This window comes from Chelonia mydas, chromosome 3 (genome assembly GCF_015237465.2).
Source record: "Chelonia mydas isolate rCheMyd1 chromosome 3, rCheMyd1.pri.v2, whole genome shotgun sequence".
NCBI lineage: Eukaryota > Metazoa > Chordata > Testudines > Cheloniidae > Chelonia > Chelonia mydas.
Genome location: NC_057851.1, coordinates 95,576,291 through 95,597,514, shown reverse-complemented (window position 1 = coordinate 95,597,514; position 21,224 = coordinate 95,576,291). Strand labels below are relative to the sequence as shown.

At 40.5% G+C, this 21,224-nt stretch overlaps 1 protein-coding gene across 2 annotated transcripts in view; it reads right to left on the bottom strand.

Moving 5' to 3' along the window:
* The window catches only part of LAMA2 (laminin subunit alpha 2), a 457,344-nt gene that overhangs the window by 74,595 nt on the left and 361,525 nt on the right, over positions 1–21,224 (bottom strand). For both annotated transcript variants that reach the window (XM_037894776.2, XM_037894777.2), the window contains exons 35-40: positions 19,190–19,301; positions 12,211–12,373; positions 11,718–11,928; positions 9,974–10,090; positions 8,276–8,439; positions 3,997–4,135 (exon numbers count right to left, since the gene is read on the bottom strand). In XM_037894776.2, coding sequence (XP_037750704.1) covers positions 3,997–4,135; positions 8,276–8,439; positions 9,974–10,090; positions 11,718–11,928; positions 12,211–12,373; positions 19,190–19,301 — 906 coding nt within the window. The remainder of the gene's footprint in view (positions 1–3,996; positions 4,136–8,275; positions 8,440–9,973; positions 10,091–11,717; positions 11,929–12,210; positions 12,374–19,189; positions 19,302–21,224) is intronic.

The following is a 21,224-nucleotide window of genomic DNA, read 5'->3' as shown; positions in this document are numbered from 1 at the left end:
ACACCCTCACAATGCGGGTTCTCTGTAAGACAGCGTTTTACTGCTTAAGGTGCTGTACTCGATATACGCACAGCTACCAGCTTCAGGCTCCTTGTTATCATATAGGACTGAAACACATACTTCAGTGCTTTCCTGAATAGGGACTGACTAAAGCATGTGCTTAAGTGCTCTCCTGAAACAAAATCCAGGTGACTGCATTATTGTGCAATAGTATTCCATACTTCCAAGCTCACTTAGGGCTTCACAGACCCAAAGTCTGCAGTCCCTGTGCACGTGGAAATGCTGATTTCAACATACCCAGAAAAACTGCAGAGCTGGGTTTTATATATCTATTTTTAACATAGAGTAACAGCTAATATAATTCATTGCACGTATAGTAAAAATGATACCCATAATCCCTTAAAAAGAGTATCCGTGAGGAATCATTACTTGATCTCCAATGCAATAAGGGAATTGCTCCTTAAGGAGGCATGTTTGGCCAGTTTTGGCAGCAGATACACCTGTCAAATCAGATTATGTTTTTATGTTCTTTTTTCCTTTGAGCTTTGGAAGCTAGGGAATGATTACTCTGTGAGCATAGAACTTCAGATCTAATGATCATTTTTGTTATTAACAACAATTTGCTGGGCTTGCTTGACTGGCTATTAAAGCAGTTTATATTTGATAGAATGAAGTGGAAAGGCTGCATTTGCAATGCAAAAACAAGATGTGGGTTGAATAAGGGGCTGAGTAATTAGGGCCAGGCTGATGTTTCTGCCAGAAACCCTGATTGCACTCCATATAGCTTAAAGATAATATTTACAAAGACCTTTTCAGCGATAAATAGAGATGTACAGATTAAAAACAATTTAAAAGGAAATATGCTATTAAAAAGTCAACTAATCAAAGCATCTTATACAAAGTGTGCATTTTGGTGATTTGTGGTTCATAAGATATTGACTTAACGAAAAGCACAGACATTACCAATATCTTACTGTGTGCAACATGAGTGTTCATGTGTGTAGGCAAGTGTGTGTGATGGTGAACTCCTTCATGTTTTAATAGCAGGTGATACTGTGTGTTTAGACATATGGATTGATACTGTGTTTAGATTTCCTGTATCAGTCCATATGCTAAAAAATAGATAATAGAAAAAGAAAAGCACTGTCAAACGACATCCACACTACCCTCCTTCCGTCGGTGGTACGCATCCTCACCAGAGCACTTCCACCAACTGAAAGGGGCAGTGTGGGGGGCTGAAAGCCAGAGCTCTCAGCTTCCTGCGGCTCCCTGCTGGGAGCCCAACTGCCCCCTGGCCTTTTCGCCTCCCTGCTGGGAAAAGGGGGCAGCCACTGAGCAAGGAGCGGGGAGCCAGGAGTCCGGGCAGCAGCCCGTTTGGGAACAGGGAGCCCAAAGGCAGCAGGGCTGCCTGCAGGAGCAGGGAGCACAGGCAGCAGTGCGGTTGGGAACAGGGAGCTCTGATGGCAGCCAGGCTCTAGCTGGAGGCCACCACGGGCCCCACGGCCTCCTTGTCATGGCTGGAGCTGTGAGACTGACAAGAATGACAGCCACCAGCCAATGAAAGTAATGCAGCGTCTACTACACTGCGTCGCCCTAACTACACCGACATAAGCCCTACGCCTCTCGTGGAGGTGGAGTTATGTCTTTGGTGCAGTATGGCACTTGCATCACCAGGAGCAACTGACATAATCAGGTTGACACAAGCTGCCTTATGTCAACCTAACTCTGTACTATAGAACAAGCTCTAGTTCCTTGATCTTGCTTAGTAGACCGCACCTGCACTTTTAAAAAAATGTGATCACATTAAAAATATCTCTTGAAGCACCACTTTAAAACTGATTCTAAACTCTGAACTACAAGCCAAATCCTTTCTCATGATTCAGCTTTTCAGTCAGTTAACCCAATCACCATCACCACCCACAATAAGTGATGGGCTGCGGAAAGCTGCTTGAATGCTGGAGATGCTGCATCAGTGATTAATTTATTTTGCTTTTAAAAGGGAGAATTAATCCATCATAAAAAAATGGGAGGAATTCTTCTGTCATATTTTTAAATATGGATTATCTTTTCTAGTCATCTATCAGGCTTCCAGCTAGTGAAATGCTTCTTAGTCTCTTTTAGTTCTAGCTTTTAACACTGTTAATTTCATTTGAAAAGAAAGCATCCTTTCCATTAACATAAATAAAACCCTAAAATGACCACTCATCACACTTCTATTTAAGAATCTGTGTGATACAGAAGTAGGTATTTTATTATATGTTATGAAGGGTAGGAATGGCAAACACCTAGCAAGAAGAACTCCCCTAAACTCATTACTTTACATTAACTCATTACTCCCTCCACATTCCTATTTTTCTATCAGTTAGATCCCTATTCTATACAACTTGCATAAAACAAATAAGGTTATATCTATTGAATCCATAAGAATGAGTACCCTTAAAAATGGTGTCTTAATCATGCCTTGGTCTCCGTCCTTGGTAATCATTTGTCTCTATTTATATCACACTGTCCACATCCTTTCTTCATTCCATTTCAAATTATCTATCCTCTTTCTCTCTATAGTATAATCAGCTGGTTCATTGCCTCTCTGACATATGCCCTTTTGTAGCCATATAGCAATCACCTGCTTTGTTTCCTGACTATTGCATCTCTCTTCTTTCCTGTTCAACCATCATAACATCTGTCTCCCTCACTGTCTCTGAGGCATCAAAGGAGCAAAAGATAGAGATATTTTTCTGGTTTTTTATTCTGAAAATAAACCCACTACTCTTTATTTGCCTTTGCTTTAAAACTGGTAATTCTGATGGAAGGAACTATGTTTATAGCTCCCCAGCACATATCAATATGTGAGGCCCCATTTTCCCATAAAGAGATAAATTCAGTAATTAGTGCTACTTGAACCGTAAGTTAATATTTAAAGTTGCAAAAAATGTGACCAACACCGATTTAAAATCCAGACCTTATTATCTTGTTCATGAATATGGACTGGTCACATTGTCCTTATTTCTAGCCTTGTAACTCTGAATCCACAGGGCTTTGTATTATTTCTGCTAGTTATCTGTATCATTGCAGTTTCTTTATCTGGTATAGGGATTTTCCAATTTCACTGTTTTCTGTCATCTGCAGGGGTATTTTCAGCCTGGGTGTCTGTGAAGTGCAGGTCAGCTGGTCACATATTTGTCTCTATAAATAAGCTTTTAACTCCTTCATTACTCCCAATACAAAATATCCCTGGCTTTCTGCCTCTGCTGAGTTTGTTGTAGAGCAGAGGTTGTTCCTTCATAGTTGAGGTTATTCCCATTATAATACCCATTTAAAATCCCTCTAGTTGCCTTGACCCTCCCAAAGAACCAACCCCCTGAAATTTTACTTGTTGCATCTCATCTTGGGGATGAAGCTTGGTACAGTTTGTAAATGCAGTTTTTTGCTGCCAGTGTTTAAAAATCGTTCTGCCATTCACTTTCCAAAAAATCTTCCTAAGTTTGTGTGGCTCATCACATCTGCAGGGTGGACTGGCCCCGCCATCTCCAGTTCTGTTTTGTTTCAATGGCCTTGTTGTGGTGAAATGCCCTTAAATATTTTTAGGGAGCTATTGTGGGGGATTGCCAAGATAAAGATTTCTTCAGAACATTGACTTGAAACTGATCTGCTTCTGTCTCCAGGCTTTATTGCAGAAGCTGCTGACTTGAGTCAGGGATGGGGGGTGAGGGGAGACATGGGCAGAAGGGTATGAGAGAGGAATAAAAATAAAGGGGAAGTAGTCCAGAAAAGGACAGTGTAGGGGGCACAGAGAGGAGAAAATGGGATCAGGAGGGACATAGACTAGGAATATGTAGAGATATGATCTCAGAACTGGGGGCTCTTGCAGTAGGAGAGGGTATAGATAGAGCAGTAGGATGATAGCACATGGAAGTTGGAATGAAGGGGGTGCAGGGAGCCAGGGGTAGAGAAGCAGTCTGAGCTTCCCTTCCAACAAACACCATTCACTTTTCTTACCAGTTGCATAGCTTCATTTGCACGGGCCTTGGCCTCCCTGGAGAGTCTCTCTGCTTCATCAATATAGTCCTTGATATTGCTATATGCCTTGAAAGCTACAGTGGCATTGAATGAGAGGTTTTTAGCTTCAGCAAGGATTCTGTTAGGGTGGAAAAGGTACGGCACACCATTAAAAACCGCAGTTGTAGCTCAACAGAGCAAAATGGATTGGCACTTTGAGCCAAACAGCCCAGATTTCTAATGATTGGCTCTAGTGCACAATGCCATATTTGAGGTTTCCGAAGTGTGGGTGCTAAGTGTTTAAAGGGGGTGTCAAATTTTATTTTCTTAGTGTCACATGGAGCAACAATAGTTTTATGTACTGTGGGTTGAGGAGATATTTCACATTGAAAGGAAGAATGGTCCAGTGGTTAAGGCATTAGCCTACGACTCAGGAAACCCACGTTCAATTTCCTGCTCCACCACAGACTTCCTGGGTGATCTTGAGCAAGCCACGGTACAGCTCCACTTCGAGCTTGAGATGTAATTTCCATCTTGAGAAGACGGACCTATGCTAGCTCACTAAAAATAGCCATGTAGCTGCAGCAGTGTGAAGGGCCAGCTGCCTGAGTACGTACTCGGGGAGGCTAGCTCCTCCTGAGGCTACATTGCTATTTTTAGCATGCTAGTTTGTTGAGAGCTAGTATAGGTATGTGTCCTTGGGTCACAAAGTACATCTTTAGCTCTAAGTGTAGAATCAGCGTTAGTCTCTCCGTGTCTTAGTAATATTGATATCACACCACCCCTGTGAGGTTAGCCAAGTTCTGAGGTTAAATACATTAAAAAGATTGTAGGCACATAGATACTATGGTAACGAGGTCCACATAAATACCATAGATAGCTAATAGAAAGTACAAATGTCTAGTGTCTAGGTGTCTGAGGTAAATAGCTTTATCCTGATACAACAGTGGTTCTCGAACTTTTGTACAGGTGACCCATTTCACATAGCAAGCCTCCCCTTTTTTATATATTTAACATCATTATAAATGCTGGAGGCAAAGTGGGGTTTGGGGTGGACGCTGGCAGCTTGTGACCCCCCACGTAATAACCTCCCGACCCCAAGTTTGAGAATCCCTGTGATACAAGGTGACAGGATATCCCCACACAAGACTGTGCAATTCCTCTCCCTCTTGATCTCACACATAAGACCATATTAAAAGCTTCAGTTTTTAAAGATTACTTTTCAGATATGACTCTATTGAATGTGTAACTGGTAATTTTGCAAGTATCAAATCAGATACTTTATCTGGGATAATAGTGAGGCTTGTTCCCCAGAGATACTGTACACTGGCATGGAAATAGCTGCTAAGAGCTTCTACTCACAAGTCTCTAGAATTGGACCTGCTAGTTATCTGCAGAAGATGTGGGCACCGAGATAAATTGCTTGTTCCAAAGCTGTAAGCTATTGTGGGAGTTTTAAAAATATACACTTTAAAATACTTGATTTTATCCATGTAGCAGCTTTGAAAAAATAAAAATGGCCAAAGGTGGGCGGCTGTGCTACAGCAGGCTACCAGGGATCACGAGGTCCGTGTTCTGAGCGCTACACCTTCAGCAAATCACTCTTCTTCTTCATTCCTCAAGGTATGTCTAAGACTGCAATCACTGGTGTGATTGCAGCTCAAGTAGATATACTTGAGTTAGCTTTACTCTAGCTAGCTTGGGTCCTGGATCCATGAAGCTGTAGCAGCAGGGTTCTGGGCAGATTTATACAGCTAATGCTGAAGCAACTTCACTGCTCTGGGACCTTAAAGCTAACTTGGGTAACTTGGGTAAAGCTAACTTGGGTAAAGCTAACTTGGGTAACTTGGGTAAAGCTAACTTTGGACCTTAAAGCTAACTTAAAGCTAACTTGGGTATGTCTCTTCCAGCTGCAAATCACACCCAATGATTGCAGCCTAGACATATCCTCAGTCTCTCCATCTATGAAATGGTGAAAATACTACTTACCTTACAGTGTCCTTGTGAGACTAAACTCATGATTGCATGTAAAGGATTTTGAAACAGTCATCTGGAAGGTGTTACAGAAATGTTTTGGACACACAAATCCCATTGACGTTGATGAGAGTTGGATGTGCACAACACCTCTGAAAATTACGCCACTTTTATCTCAACCTAACTTTGCCTTCTGAGGTCTGAACATTTTGGCTACTTTGGAAAGTGCTTTGAGATCCTGGGGATCATTTCCCTTTTCAAAGTGGGGCTTTATTATGAAAATATAGCAGCAGGCGACTCCATGATGTGTGTCTCATTGATTCCCTAGCAAATTTGCTCAACTTGCATATGAAAATATTTTCTCCCCTAACTGCCACGCCTGCAAACTCACTCTGGGCTCTGAAAATTTTTTCATCTGTGAATTCATTAAATTTGATATGGAAGTGGAGAGACACAACAAACAGGGAGCCCCCAGTGCTATTTTTATATAGTCCCTTCTGTAGAGCCGAACCATATTCTGAGTGACATATTTGTATGACACTCACTGGTGTTTTTGTACAAACATCATCTACTGGATAGTCTATCAACCTTCTCAAGCTTATCAGTTTACGAGTAGGGCTGGCTGGAAAACAATAATTCCATGTTGTGAAATTTTTTTGAGGTTTTGAAATGTGTTTAGTTCTGCCCTGGAACAAAACTGAGATCTTTCAAAAAATTTTGCAAAAAAACATAAGACAGAAACGAACCCGCCTCAGAATAGCCAATAGCCTGGTGGTCAATAGCCTAGAATGTGGGTAACCCAGGTTCAAGTCCCTGCTCTGCCTGATTTAGAGCAGAGCTATGAACCCATGTCATCCATGTCCCAGGTGAGGGACCTAACCACCAGGCTACAGAGTCAGAGTCTCTCTCTTTCTAGCCCAGTGAATATTTAATTATGTATGCAAAGTGGAACAGCTCAAGCAGGAGAGATTGAGAGAGTGACTCTATAGCCTGGTGGTGCTCTGAACCAGGCAGATCAGGGACTTGAATCAGGATATCCCACACCCCACCTCAGTGTCCTAACCAACTGGCTATTCTTGGATGGGTTGGTGTGTCTCTCTTTCTCACCAGAAAGTCCATCCTGAATCTGAGGAACCTTTCTGTGAAAAGTTTCAGGTTTGACTAATCAGCACTTTCCTGTTTAAAAACAAAAATTGTCAGAAATTCCTGACTGGTACCGAGTTCTTTACCCTCTGGTGAATTAAGGGCTTGTCTACATGAGGAAATGGACAGGAATAGCTAATGCAGAGCAAACTATTCACAATAGCTCCCCATTTGGACACTCTGATACGTGTGCCTTTTTCCTCAGTTAGCTTAATCTATTAAAGGAGGAAAGAGTACAAGCCTTGCCCCCCATGATTACCAGCAAGTAAGGAGGCATAGCAGGGAGTGACAAGCATCCCCCTCATAACTAGAGGTTGCTTTATCCCCTCCCACCTGTCATCTCTGCTTTCCTCTTCTTCAGAGTTCCTCAGACAAAATCAACATGGTCCATAGTCTTTCCCAGAACGGGGGCTCAATTCAATGGCAACAGTATTTTGTGTCTATCTACCTCTCCACAGTCTGTTGCACATCACATCAGTTTGTATGACTCTTTCCAAATGACATGAAGGAGCTCAGCAATAGAATTCTAAACAATCTACCAAAGCTTTTGGGAACAAGTTTTAGGTATTCTCAATTTTCTATGAAAGTGATGCTTAAATTGCTTCCTTTACCCCAGAGTCAGCAAGCGCACAAGCTGAAAGGCTGTCAATTTCAAACACACAAAGATAAACAGACTTCTCCTTGCATGTTGCGGTGTCATTTATTACTGTGGGAAAGTGACTGTAAGAAATGCCACTAAACGAGAAGGGGTAGCATCTTACACCAATTTGCACCCACTCTGCCCTGGTGTAAATGACAACACAAGGCACAAGAGAGATCAGATTGAAAAAATATTTTTTGAAATAGGAGAACTTCTTGTGAAAGTGTCAGTACTTTCCATCTACTGGTTGATTTTCAGAAATGTTTGGGTTTGATTATCTTGGATATACCCCAAGACATGTATAATACCTTCCTAAGCCCCATATCTAACTCAGACTTTTGATGCTCCTCCAAAGAAGTGAATCTAGCCTCTCCTAACTGGGCTCTATATAGAGCATTGGAATCTTGCATATTCATAATCACAGAAGTTAAAGTCTGAAAATAATCCCCTTCTATTTCTGTCAGGGAATTCTAGACCCTAGGCTATGAGTGTTTTAGAAGTATGAAGAAATGGCTGACTTACCCATCCAGTATTGCAGATGATTCATTCAGCTGGGCTGCATGGTTCTCAGCTTGCAACACCTTTTCTGGAAGCATCCTGTCCTGAATATCTTGGGATAGATCGTCTATTTTATCCTTCAGCTGATCAGTGATCGGTTGTATCTTATCCCCCATGTCTTCCACATACTGAAAGCCACAAAACAAGAGTATTTAAAGAACTGAATGCAAACCGCATAGCCCTTTGCATATTGTTTCTCTATGAGATATAATCACATGTGCTTGGACATTTAATAAAACTTCAGTGAACTAATAAGGAAAAACACATCAGTGTTGAAACATGGGGACAATTAGGCTATTTTAAAAGCCACTATTCCATTGAAGACTTGACTGTCTTGAACTTGGTGTTCTTCCTTATTTCTTAATGAGGTAAGTGAAAAGATAAAAACACACTTTATACACAACACTCACACACATGCACTCTTAGGGAGATATTTTCTAAATTATGGATGCAGAAATATTTATACTATGCTGTGGTGATATCCCTGAGATAAACTGCCAAGCCATATGACAAATTCTATTTATCATGCACCTTTGACTGACTCACCTACACTTTTGCTTATTAATCCATATCACTAAGGGCTACACTTTTGAAATAGCCATCACTTTCCCCCAAACAAATGACCTCAAGAAAGTTTCTAATCCACCCCCCCCCGCCCAAAATATGGAATTTCCCCCCAAATTACATTTGTTTGAGGTGCAGGACAGAAATATTATTTCTTGGACCAGTGGCTGTTTTGAAATTAAATATTTTGCAAATTATCAGGGAGTGTATATTACTAAAGTATCAAACTGTAAAATCATAGCATTATAGACAAGTTATTGTAGAGGTTTCTAAAATATATTTATTTTAATTTTTCTCCATTAAAGGCCTCTCTAGCTTACACTGGTGAAAATCAGGAGTAACTGCATGAAAGAAATAAAGTTATAGCTAAACTAGCCTAAAACTGATACAAAAATAATGATGTTAAAGTTAAAACTCTCAAATATTTCTGAAAGCATTTTTCTGTAGGATGTATGGCATATGAAGAATATATGGTGGCATGATTTGTTCTAATGTTTTATTGGCTGGAATGGTCTGAAGAATTTGTTCATTCCATCACTTCTTGTGACTAGTCCTCCCAAACACATGTCTATAGAAGTTTTAGGGTGGGATTTTCAAAAGCATTCAAGTGAGATAGGTACACAAGTCCCATTGATCTACCCAGCCCAAGGTCTGCAGCCACAGGCCCTTAGGTAATAATTTTGTATGTTTCTTTTCTTTGTAGTGTTTCCACACACTTTTTATGTGTGTACATGTGCATCTAGACATAGCCTATGGACTTCTTGCACCTGCTATTCTAAGGCCAGAATCCTTTGTTCAAACCTAGATGCCTAATACCACACTTACAGAAGCAGACAGCATCGGTAAAAAGTAAGGGATGCATATATATGCATTTGTGTGTAATACAATCAGATTGGGTCAACCTTGATCAGTTTATATACTAATTTATCCTTTACAACCAGGCTGTACACACAACAATGGAAAGCCAAGTGCTTCCAATTGAAATATTCCAGCATTGATAAAGGTTGGATTAATTAGGTGTTCCTTTAATTATCCATTTAGCTACCTCAATGTGCCTACGCTCAAAAACCAAACCAAACCAAACCAAAAACCACTCACCTCCACAGCTAAATTGATTTCATTTGCAAGACGGCTGGCTTCATCCAAGATGTCATTCCCCTCTTTTAGTGTTTTTTCGGCCTCTTGTCTTCTACTTTCTACAGCTTGCTTCCTTTTCTATAGGTTGAATCCACACAATGAAATAAATTAATTAAGCAAAGGTAAAGCAGGAGTGGCCAGGCATTCCAATACCCCTGCATTTTTTTCTGGGCCCCCCCACATGAAATTTCAGATACCTTCAGAGATATTAGAGCAAAAAATAAAAATACAGCATGTCTCAATGGCAAAGATAGTCAATATCTGAGTTTTATATTGCCCCACCACAGAACTGCCTCACTGTAGCACTAGAGTAGAATGAGTTTGAAAAGTCAGAAATCCCAACCCCTTCTCTTCTTTTGATAGTGTTATTTTCCCCAAGCATGACAGTGAATTAGCCCAAAGCAAAATATTGTGAAGATTCCTGAAGTATCCATATTAATTTTCATTCTTGCTTTTAATTGTTGATCCCACATTTAATAAAAGTTTCCTGTTTGTGGGGGTTGGGTTTTTTGACACCATTGCGTTATTAGTTTGTGAAGCAATCTTGGGACTTTCATGTGTCCAACTAGTGGATACTGCATACATTGCACAAGAGGGATGGCACTCCTTTGTCTCTAGTTCAAAGTACTAGCTACATCATGTACAGAGCCATTAAGCATCACAGAGTAGATTGACAGCAGGCCATAAAATTGCATCATTCAGGCAAACAGGAAAGTGCAATGATGGCCACAAATTAAGAGAAAGGGAAAAAAGATGGAAATCTCAGAATGATGAAGAGAGCAAAACCAGGGGACTCTTCACAGCATTCAGATAATTGTTATTACTTTATTAATTATTATTATTAATTGTATCATCTATTGTGTTAGGGAGTGCATAAGAACCTAGATAAAAGACAATCGCCCCATCTCCTCTGCTCTAACCCCATTGAAAAGAAATGTAGAGCAGCTGATATTTTCTAACTTCTTTACAATACAGCATCTATCTGTAAATCAATCAAGCGCACAAACCTCTGATGAAAACTCAGGTCCTGGAACTCTAACCTCATCACTGTATATTAGGCAAAAACACATCGAGAGCAACGAGAGTTTGAAACATTTATCTTCATTTATGTTTGACTCTGCTCTTTCTATCTTGGATAAATGCTTGTTAATGAAAAGTATAATGTGCTTTTCAAGTCTTTGCAATTAAAATTAAATCAGAAGCAGACTCCCCTGCTACCAGGGAGATCATTTATAACAGCTACTAACTACCCAAGATATACTTTGATTTATTACTCTTTAACATCTACACACCCAGTTCATTTCTTTCTAGAGGTGGGATATAAAGGTGAAAGTGCAAGGCTGCAAGATGCAAATAGAGGATAGTGAAGACTGTAATTGGTCTCTTGCTAAAACCTTAACCCAGGGTTTAAATTTTGCATAGGGACTTTTGTGGGTCTTTGCACTGGGACGAATTTCACCCCACATGCACTACAGGGATCCAGGGCATCCTCCACCTGAAATTTCTTAGGGTTCTATTTGCTTTTAGAAGAAATAATAAGAATGAGGAAGAGAGAAAAAACCATTCATTGAAGGGGCTCTTCACAGCATGTATATATTCTGCTGGTTGTAAAAAGTTCATGTGAACCAAAGGGGTCAGAGTTCCAGATTCTGGTCTAACCCTCAAGATGGTGGTAAGTCAAGGGTATCTGATCATCAGCACTAACCTCTATCACTGTCATGTTTCTTTGGTTGATTGCAGATAAGCGATTGGCCTCCCTAATTTTACTACTGGCTTCTCTCAGCAGGTCTCGAGCATCGTCAACCTTGTTTTTGTAATCTGCCATCTTGTCCCTGACCTCATTCTTGAGCTCCTCATTTTTCTCTGTGGGCTCTCCAAATAATTTCTTCACTTTGTTCAAAAGGGCTTCTGCATTTCTGCAATTCCCACCAACACAAACAAAAAACAGGCATTGAATTCATCTTCACCACACCCAGTAATCTCATCATTTTTAATTCCATTGTGGATAATTTTACACAAATGTTAGCACTTTCAGGAATCCAAGGGCTACAAAATAGACATGAAATATCAGAATCCTTTTCTCTTATGTTTCGGTGACCTCCACTTTTGAAATCCCATCGGAATGGATTACGATCATATTAATCAGACTCATCTTATTGGGCTCAGGGGAGGTTGAAGCTTGTGGCCCTTCTACTTACTCTAACTCATCTTGGGCTGCCCTTTCTTGCACATTCAACTTTCTTCTTCTCAATTCTCTCATCATTCTATCAATATCACTCTGCAGAGCCTGAAGGCTTTTCTCCAGGGTCTTATCTTGGATTCGGAGCGTCTCATTCAGTTTTACAGCATTTTCATTTACAGCTGCAGATTTGGGGGCAAAATACACATATAGGAAATAAGTAAATAAAAGTGACACAGAGACTTTCAGCATCCACACATCATCACCATCACCAAGGGAAATGCAATTTGCAATGGGTATTCCTGCTGTGAAATATAAAAGGCAGTTAATCCAACAATCAGTAACAAATGAGAAAATGTTATATGTTCCATCAAATCCTTTATTGTATTTCACTTTCAGGCACAGTAATTAAAGTAAGGAAGCTTTATATCTAAAGTAAGAAATATATATAGAAAATAGGTACCAAACCCTGGAAACGTCAGGTGATTTCCTGAGTTACCCAGGAAAGAATTTTCTGTAGTATCTGGCTGATGAATCTTGCCCATATGCTCAAGGTTTAGCTGATCGCCATATTTGGGGTCGGGAAGGAATTTTCCTCCAGGGCAGATTGGAAGAGGCCCTGGAGGTTTTTCGCCTTCCTCTGTAGCATGGGGCACGGGTCACTTGCTGGAGGATTCTCTGCTCCTTGAAGTCTTTAAACTACGATCTGAGGACTTCAATAGCACAGATATAGGTGTGAGGTTTTTTGCAGGACTGGTGGGTAAAATTCTGTGGCCTGCATTGTGCAGGAGGTCAGACTAGATGATCATAATGGTCCCTTCTGACCTAAATATCTATGAATCTATAATTTGGGACATTGAGCAGGGAGTGAGGGGGTGGGGCAAGAAATGGAATGAAAAAGTGAAACGTAAATGAGTTTTAGAGGATGGTTTACTGTTTTTAAAATTCAAGTTTACTAACGATAAGAAGAATAAATGATGGAGATCCCCCTCTGAAAATGGAGAGCGAATGAGCACTGGTAAGAGAGCGCAAGCTTATGTGTTTATACACAGAAACACAGAAGGAGAGAAGGGGGAAAAAGGCAAAGACTGCACAGTGGTGTGTATAAAAGTTTATGGGCATGTGTTCAAGATGGCTGAATTACTCATAAATGCCAAAGCCACTATGCAGGGCATCTCATTCTAGTACTGATAAAATATTTATGCCATAACACCCCATGGTATATTCCGAATATACTGTGAATAAAATTTTCTAAAGCATCTGTATGACTTAGATGCTTAGAAGCCCATGGGCAGACATACCCTAGCTAGCTCTCATCTAAAAATAACAATAGCAGTGAAGCTGCAGTAGCAAGGGCTGTACAAGCCCGTCTAGGACCTCGGGTCTGTACTCTAGTGGCTAGCCCATGTTGTTGCAGCTTCATGCTATTGTTGTTTGAGTTAGCTCATTCAAAGCTAGCTCGGTCATACCTGGGATTGCAGTGAAGACCTACCCTCAGTCTCTGTTGAAACTGGGACATAATCACTTTTGAAATTTTAATCCTACACCTTTAACAAAAAAGCAACAAAAGCTATTTCACAATTCATCAGAGAATTTTTAGAGATGTAAGTGTCATTGTTTTTTGTATTCCTTAAGCCCTAATCCTGCAGATCCTTCCAGCTATGTGGAGCCTCAGTGACTCCATGCAGGCACAAGGGAATGCACACACAGAGATCACTGCAGGACTAGTCCCCCTTAGTTGCTATTAGCCCAACTGTATGGGTCTGAGCATATAACCAATTATATGAACTTTAGGGCACACTGCAAAGACTCTTTATTTGCTAGGTCTGTAGGGAAGGATGGGATTTTGGGGTGATATGGTATATATTTTGTTGTTTTAAATTTCTGGCTGGTTAATTTAAAGTTGGTGCATGTGTTGGGCAGGAGAGGAGGCATGGGCTTTGCTATGCTACTTATTCCTTGTAAGGACTGTTATTTTAAAAATATGGTCAGGGCATCCAAGGATGTGGATAGGCACCTGATTTTAATTTTTTTAATGGAAAGAAATAGATAATTTAGGAATTCACTAAGATTTACCTAAAATAGAAATTACTGGACATAAGTTATATCTCACACCTAGAAGCAAATGCTGTTTATCCAACTGTAAAGAAGACAATATGCACATCCTAGTCATGCTGAGTTGCAAGTTATCAGACTATAATGATGCTACTGCTCTGGGGCTGGATATTCCGTCTATGAACTCCAATGAGTGTATTTTGGGAAAATTCAAAATTTGAGGAGAAAAAAGGAAACATTTTACTGGCACATTTTGCTGTGGTTTTTAAAGATGGTTGTGTATAACTACTCACAGGCTTGGAAAGCAAGAAGTAGTCCAGTAGAAATGGGTTAGTAAACATAGTGCAGATGAAGGAAAGATAAATAGCAAAAGCCATATATTCTATATTTATCACCATCACAACAGACAATATTACATTAGACAGAACATGTACTTTTCCTACTTAAGCATATATTTTCTGTATTAAATATTTTGAGTTATCTGACAAACGTTCTGTTCTCATGCCAGACAAGGTGAGTGTCTGCTTGTGCACATGGTAGTAAGGCTTTGTATAAATGCCAGTTCATGCACTCTCTTTGTATAAATCAATACACAGAAATGGGAATTTCACTTGAGGCAGACAGGTAGCATCTTGTCAGTAGGATGGGTGAAAACTATGAAAGAAAACAAAGCACTTCTTGAACTATCCTGCCATAAGTCTGCAACAGTACATATTTACTTAATAGAATCATTGCAGTGTTTTATTCCTAGTTATTATCCTCTGCCTGTTTTGTTTATATGAATGCTTTTGTTAAGAGAGCACCCTGCTATAATGGAATGTTCCCCTTAGAGGAAAGTTACTGCTAACTCCTCAATAGTCAATCAGGAATCTTCAAGGTTGTGAGAACTTCATGAGATCAGACATTTAAGCGCAGCTCCATGGAGGTAATTAGGCACCTAACCGTCAGACTTAGGCTCCACTGAAATCCGCAAAACACCAGCTCAGCTGCTGCCTACCCCCTAGTGCCCAAACTCACTTGGTGCCTACTTTTTTGCAGTAGAACTTCCCTTGGAGCCTCGGTTTCTGCCTCTGGGCATGTGCACTGCTGCTTTCCTCGAGGTGTCCTGGCACTTACCTCTCACCTAAGCCCCAGAGAGAGCCACGAACTGGAGGAAGACAGGTGTTCAGGCACTTAACATGCATGTGAGATCCAGTCTGACCAAGTACCATTCAAAACTCTGGGTGGGGGTCCCCATCTTATAACTTTTAGCCCAGTAGTTAGGGATATGGGAGACCCTTGTTCCATTCCCCCCTCTGCTCGATAGGGAGAAAGGATTTTAAAAGGCTCACAGATGGATACGCTAACTGCCAGGCTAAAGAGTCACTCACTCTCACCTTCTCTGGCCCAGCGGCTCTTCAGGTATTTATCCACCAGCAGCAGTTTTGTGTGGAGTGAGGCAGGCACATCAATCATTCTCACAAGAAACAATTTAGGATCTTAAGCTGCCTGACTCCTGGAAAGAGGTTCCCGGCTGTGGATCACTAGCAGCCCTTGGATATGGTGAATCGGGGTGACCGTTCAGGGTCCTGCACTTTGGGGGGCACCGTTGGCTGGTGTGATTGGCTGGCGCGGTCGGTCCCAGAAGTGACAGGTCGGTCCCAGAAGTGACGGATTCAACACTTCTGCCCTGGGTCCCACACCCTGCTAGGGACAGCCCTGACTAGCAGAGACAGGCATCTCCCTGCCAGTCTGGACTTAGTTGCCTAACTCTATGATAGGGGTGGGGCTTAAGATATACCCCTCTCATCAATATCTCCCATTGGCTAGCTTAGGTGGCTCCCTGCCTAACATGCTGGCTTTTATGGATCACATTCTAAGGCACCTATTTCTCCTCATTAATTATATGGGAAGCCTAGGTGCCCAACTCAGGCTTTGTGGATCAGAGTGCTGTTCCTGCAATTTCCTAGGTGGATAAAATCAGGCATTGTGAAGCTTAGAGATGGAACACCTAAGTCCTTCTGTGGATCCTGGCCTTAGTACCTAACATCTGCCAGGTTTGCATAGATGTACTTGTGGGCAAAACTTGCCCTTAAGTGTGATTCACAATGTTGGTTAACCCTGGATGTCGATTGGCTGGTAAAGAAGCGATGATTTATAATGAAAGTGGTGCCAGAAGCACATTTTCATCTGTTCTTGAAATGCTGACTTGACTACTGGTCAAATACATGGATTTTAAAATTAGTCTCTCTACTTCTAGGATATTATGTGTATTTGCTTCAACCCCATCAAAATCTTCTCATTCTATAAAAAGAAAAGGAGTACTTGTGGAACCTTAGAGACTAACAAATTTATTTGAACATAAGCTTTCGTGAACTACAGCTCACTTCATCGGATGCATTCCTCAGTGGGATCAGAGGGTAATGGCCTGTAGAAAGTGCTGTTGGAGAGCTGCCTAGCAGCCTCTTGTTCATATTCCGACCTATTCATGATGACGACAGCCCCTCCTTTGTCAGCCTTTTTGATTATGATGTCAGAGTTGTTTCTGAGGCTGTGGATGGCATTGTGTTCTGCACGGCTGAGGTTGTGGGGCAAGTGATGCTGCTTTTCCACAATTTCAGCCCGTGCACGTCAGCGGAAGCACTCTATGTAGAAGTCCAGTCTGTTGTTTCGACCTTCAGGAGGAGTCCACCCAGAATCCTTCTTTTTGTAGTCTTGGTAGGAAGGTCTCTGTGGGTTAGTATGTTGTTCAGAGGTGTGTTGGAAATATTCCTTGAGTTGGAGACATCTAAAATAGGATTCTAGGTCACCACAGAACTGTATCATGTTCTTGGGGGTGGAGGAGCAGAAGAAGAGGCCCCGAGATAGGACAGATTCTTCTGCTGGGCTAAGAGTATAGCTGGATAGATTAACAATATTGCTGGGTGGGTTAAGGGAACCACTGTTGTGGCCTCTTGTGGCATGTAATAGTTTAGATAGTTTAGTGTCCTTTTTCTTTTGTAGAGAAGCAAAGTGTGTGTTGTAAATGGCTTGTCTAGTTTTTGTAAAGTCTAGCCATGAGGAAGTTTGTGTGGAAGGTTGGTTTTTTATGAGAGTATCCAGTTTTGAGAGCTTATTCTTAATCTTTCCCTGTTTGCTGTAGAGGATGTTGATCAGGTGGTTCCGCAGTTTCTTTGAGAGCGTGTGGCAAAAGCTGTCAGCATAGTTTGTGTGGTATGTAGATTGTAATGGATTTTTTACCTTCACTCCTTTCGGTATGATGTCCATCTGTTTGCATTTGGAAAGGAAGATGATGTCTGTCTGTATCTGTATGAGTTTTTTTCATGAAGTTGATAGATTTCCACTCCATACGGCTAAATTCAGTGCCTTGCATAATGACAGGTTTCAGAGTAGCAGCCGTGTTAGTCTGTATTCACAAAAAGAAAAGGAGTACTTGTGGCATCTTAGAGACGAACAAATTTATTCGAGCATAAGTTTTCGTGAGCTACAGCTCACTTCATTGGAATGGATTTGATGAAGTGAGCTGTAGCTCATGAAAGCTTATGCTCAAATAAATTTGTTAGTCTGTAAGGTGCCACAAGTACTCCTTTTCTTTTTGCGGATACAGACTAACACGGCTACTACTCTGAAACCCTTTAATTCTATGTTACCAGTTTTCCCTGGAAACCTGCTGGAAGCATCTTCTGTGGTGGTTCCAAACATTGGACACAAACTTTGTGGAGCAACAGGTTTGGCTTGTCATCCTTCAAACTCACTTTTGTCTGAGAGCAAGGAGTCTTCACTTTTGCAGCTATGTTGGTCCCAGGATATTAGGGACGCAAGGCAGGTGAGGAAATATCTTTTATCGGACCAACCTCAGTTGGTGAAAGAGACAAGCTTGTCTCTTTCACCAACAGAAGTTGGGCCAATAAAAGATATTTCCTCACCCACCTTGAGTGCAAGGAGCTCAGCCTCATTCTATTTAAATCCACTTCGAAAACTGCAGCTCTTTTCATGTTTTTTTTAACACTTACTTGTTTTATGTCAGGGTTGCAAGATCAAAAGATATTTTAAATAACTGAGGAGTTCTACCAGGTGGAGCACATTGGGATGCATGTCATGAAAGTCAATATAAAATTAATCTATAGTATAGTCTGGTGACAAAAATGAGTATTTTTTTTAAATGGATAGGCTATATTCTGCTGTAAGTAACACCCGTGCAACCCCACTGAAAACAATGAGGGGTAGTAAAAGTCTAATAGGAGAGCCAAATGCGGCCCGATTTTTCTCAAATTAAACTGCAGTTAATTATAAGAAGCCATGTTTTTCAAATGTGTTTACCTTTCTCTTATTTTATAGCTTTGTAGAGTATTTAGGTTCTGCTTCCCAAAGCTGGCTGCTATCTTTCTGCTCATGATTCTCAACCGCATTTGTAGGTGCAGAGAATCAAGTTCTTGGGGAAGAACTGGCTCAATGCCACTGTTCATGGCTAGGACTCACTTGCAAATTCCAAACAGCAGATGTTCATTAGCAGCAAGTAGTAATGTATTTTTGAAGTCATTCTGAGAAATTAAGATGTAGCTTCAATGCACCAAGTGAAATGATAAAATTATAAGAGGCTTTTTTGTTCCGTCCAAATGAATTTTTTTAACTGCCTTCAAAATAAACAGCTAAGCAGAAGGCACCCATTAGTTATGTAATCATAATAGCTGTTCTTCAAGAACTGGAACATTCCTGAAGGAACACTTCCAATTTCTTGCTAGTCTGTGCTTATAATTACCAATCCACTAACGTTTGTTATGAACTGCACCCTGTCGATTACAGAAGTCTGCAGATAGTTGGCTGGAGTTTCTTAGCCTGACTCTTAAATCACAGGATGTCTACCAGCTAATGCTCTCTCTTTCTCCCTCTCTCTTATTGTCTCTTTCCCTACTTCCTTTCAATTTCCATGCGGAGCAACTGCCATAGTTTTCTTTTTCCAATACCTTCTGCAGCCTGGAGCGTGTCCTTGATGAACTGTCCAAGAGACTGGGCTCTCTCATTAGTCCTCTCAGCAGCCTGCCCGGTTTGTTCTCCATCTGCCGTCACCTTGGTAGCCTAGTGATCCAAATTGAGGAAAAGTATAATTAATGGACATGACAAGACTGCACCAGGAGATATTCCCACTGGCTGAATCCACTTGCAAATCTTTCCTCAGGCAAAAGGCAAATCAATGAATTATTGATCAGATGTACTGGAAATGACACACACTGCTCAAGTACACAATTACATTTTATTTCCTCTTCCATTAAATGGAAATTGGAGGGCTTTATTTTTGGTTCTTGGAAATGCTAGTTGTGTGGAACAGCACACAAAGGGACTCAAGTTGAGAACATTCTTTGAATGTGTTTAAAGCAATATTGTTCAAAAGCTTTTAATGGATACTTCAGGGCGTACTTCCACTAGTTTCACTATGTGACTGATTTCCTGATGACAGAGTGCAGTATACACAGCACTCCCTACCTGGTACCTCCCCTGAGGTGTTTTTGAAAAAGACATGGCCTGTCTCAGTAAGTTAGTAGAATTTTAAATCAATACATTAATTAACTGGAGGAAGAAAGAAAAAGAGAAAGAAAAGGAAGAAGAATTACTCTTTCATTCATTTTGCTTAAAATCTTTTGTATATAACGTTTTCAAGTGATCAATACAGTTTTGACTACGACTACCTTCATGATTTATAGTTTTAATGAATCACAACAGATCAGGATGGAGATGAACATCAAACACAAGTCTGACAAAGCACTAGTCAGAAAAAAAACATCCAAATACATTCATATTTATTTTTAAATTCAAAAATCCCTATTTATAATACACCTACATTCATCATACGATATCTGACCATTTCTTGCAAACATTTCATATACTGAGTGCAAACACTATTTCATGGAGGAAAATAAGCTGTTTGTGTAGGAATGTGATTGCCCAGAAGGAACATCCCAGGCAACAGGGCAACATGCTCTCTCCAGTTCCTGGGAAAGGGTTGAAAGATCTACGTGACCTGGAGCAAGCTTACATTTTATCTGACTACAGCTATACAAATCCTGTTCTCAGTTACGAACAAGCATTGCAATAATCTAGTCCAAGGAAATTAATGACACTTTAAAACTCTGAGTCTTGTCCAAGCTGGCTGTGTGTGAATCCTTACTTATCACACTAGATCTTGCCCAATCCCTAAATCTGCTCAGGAAAACTGAATACTTGTTACTGCACAGAAATGGCATTAAAAATCCAAGAAGTACAATAATGTATAGTACTTAAAGCATAAATGGCCAAACTTGTTCTTGAAATAAAATCCATGGATGATTTTGGTCTATTATACTGACCTGCCTCACAGTAATTACAACATAGGTAATTTACATTAAAAATGGTTGAGGTGAGTAGAAGCATCAGTCTTACACTGACCATTAAAAGAACATGGGCTCATCACTTCTATGCAAGTTATGACTGTGTTACTGGATGATCAAACCTTTAAAATGTGCCTCAGAGGCAGAACTTGCTGGGTAAATTATACAGGGCATCTAGTACAGGTGATTGGTGGATGTACCTGATCTTGATGGACCACTGGTCTAATCCAGGATGGCATTTCTGATGTCATTTTGTTCCTCATGTATTTGAGAATTGTCCTATTATTTATCGTCACATCTTCTGCAATCATCCTTTTATTCTCTGCCTTTGATTTTCCTAGAATGTTTTACATGCACTTCACTTTGTTCTATAATATTCTTGTCCTTCACTACAAATGATGTTTTATAACTTGCATATACCTTTCTTATCCTTGATTACTTTTTTCACATTCACATTAATTCAGATTGGCCTTTTTTAACTCTCACTATTTATGGCTGTATGCCATGTATTACATTTTGGCGCAAATTAATCTGTCTTTGAACAGTTTCCATTTCCCCTCTGTGACCATCCCCTTAACTCTTTAAATGCATTCAGCTCCACTGAATGCTTCTTGTATTCAACCATAATTTGTTCTAC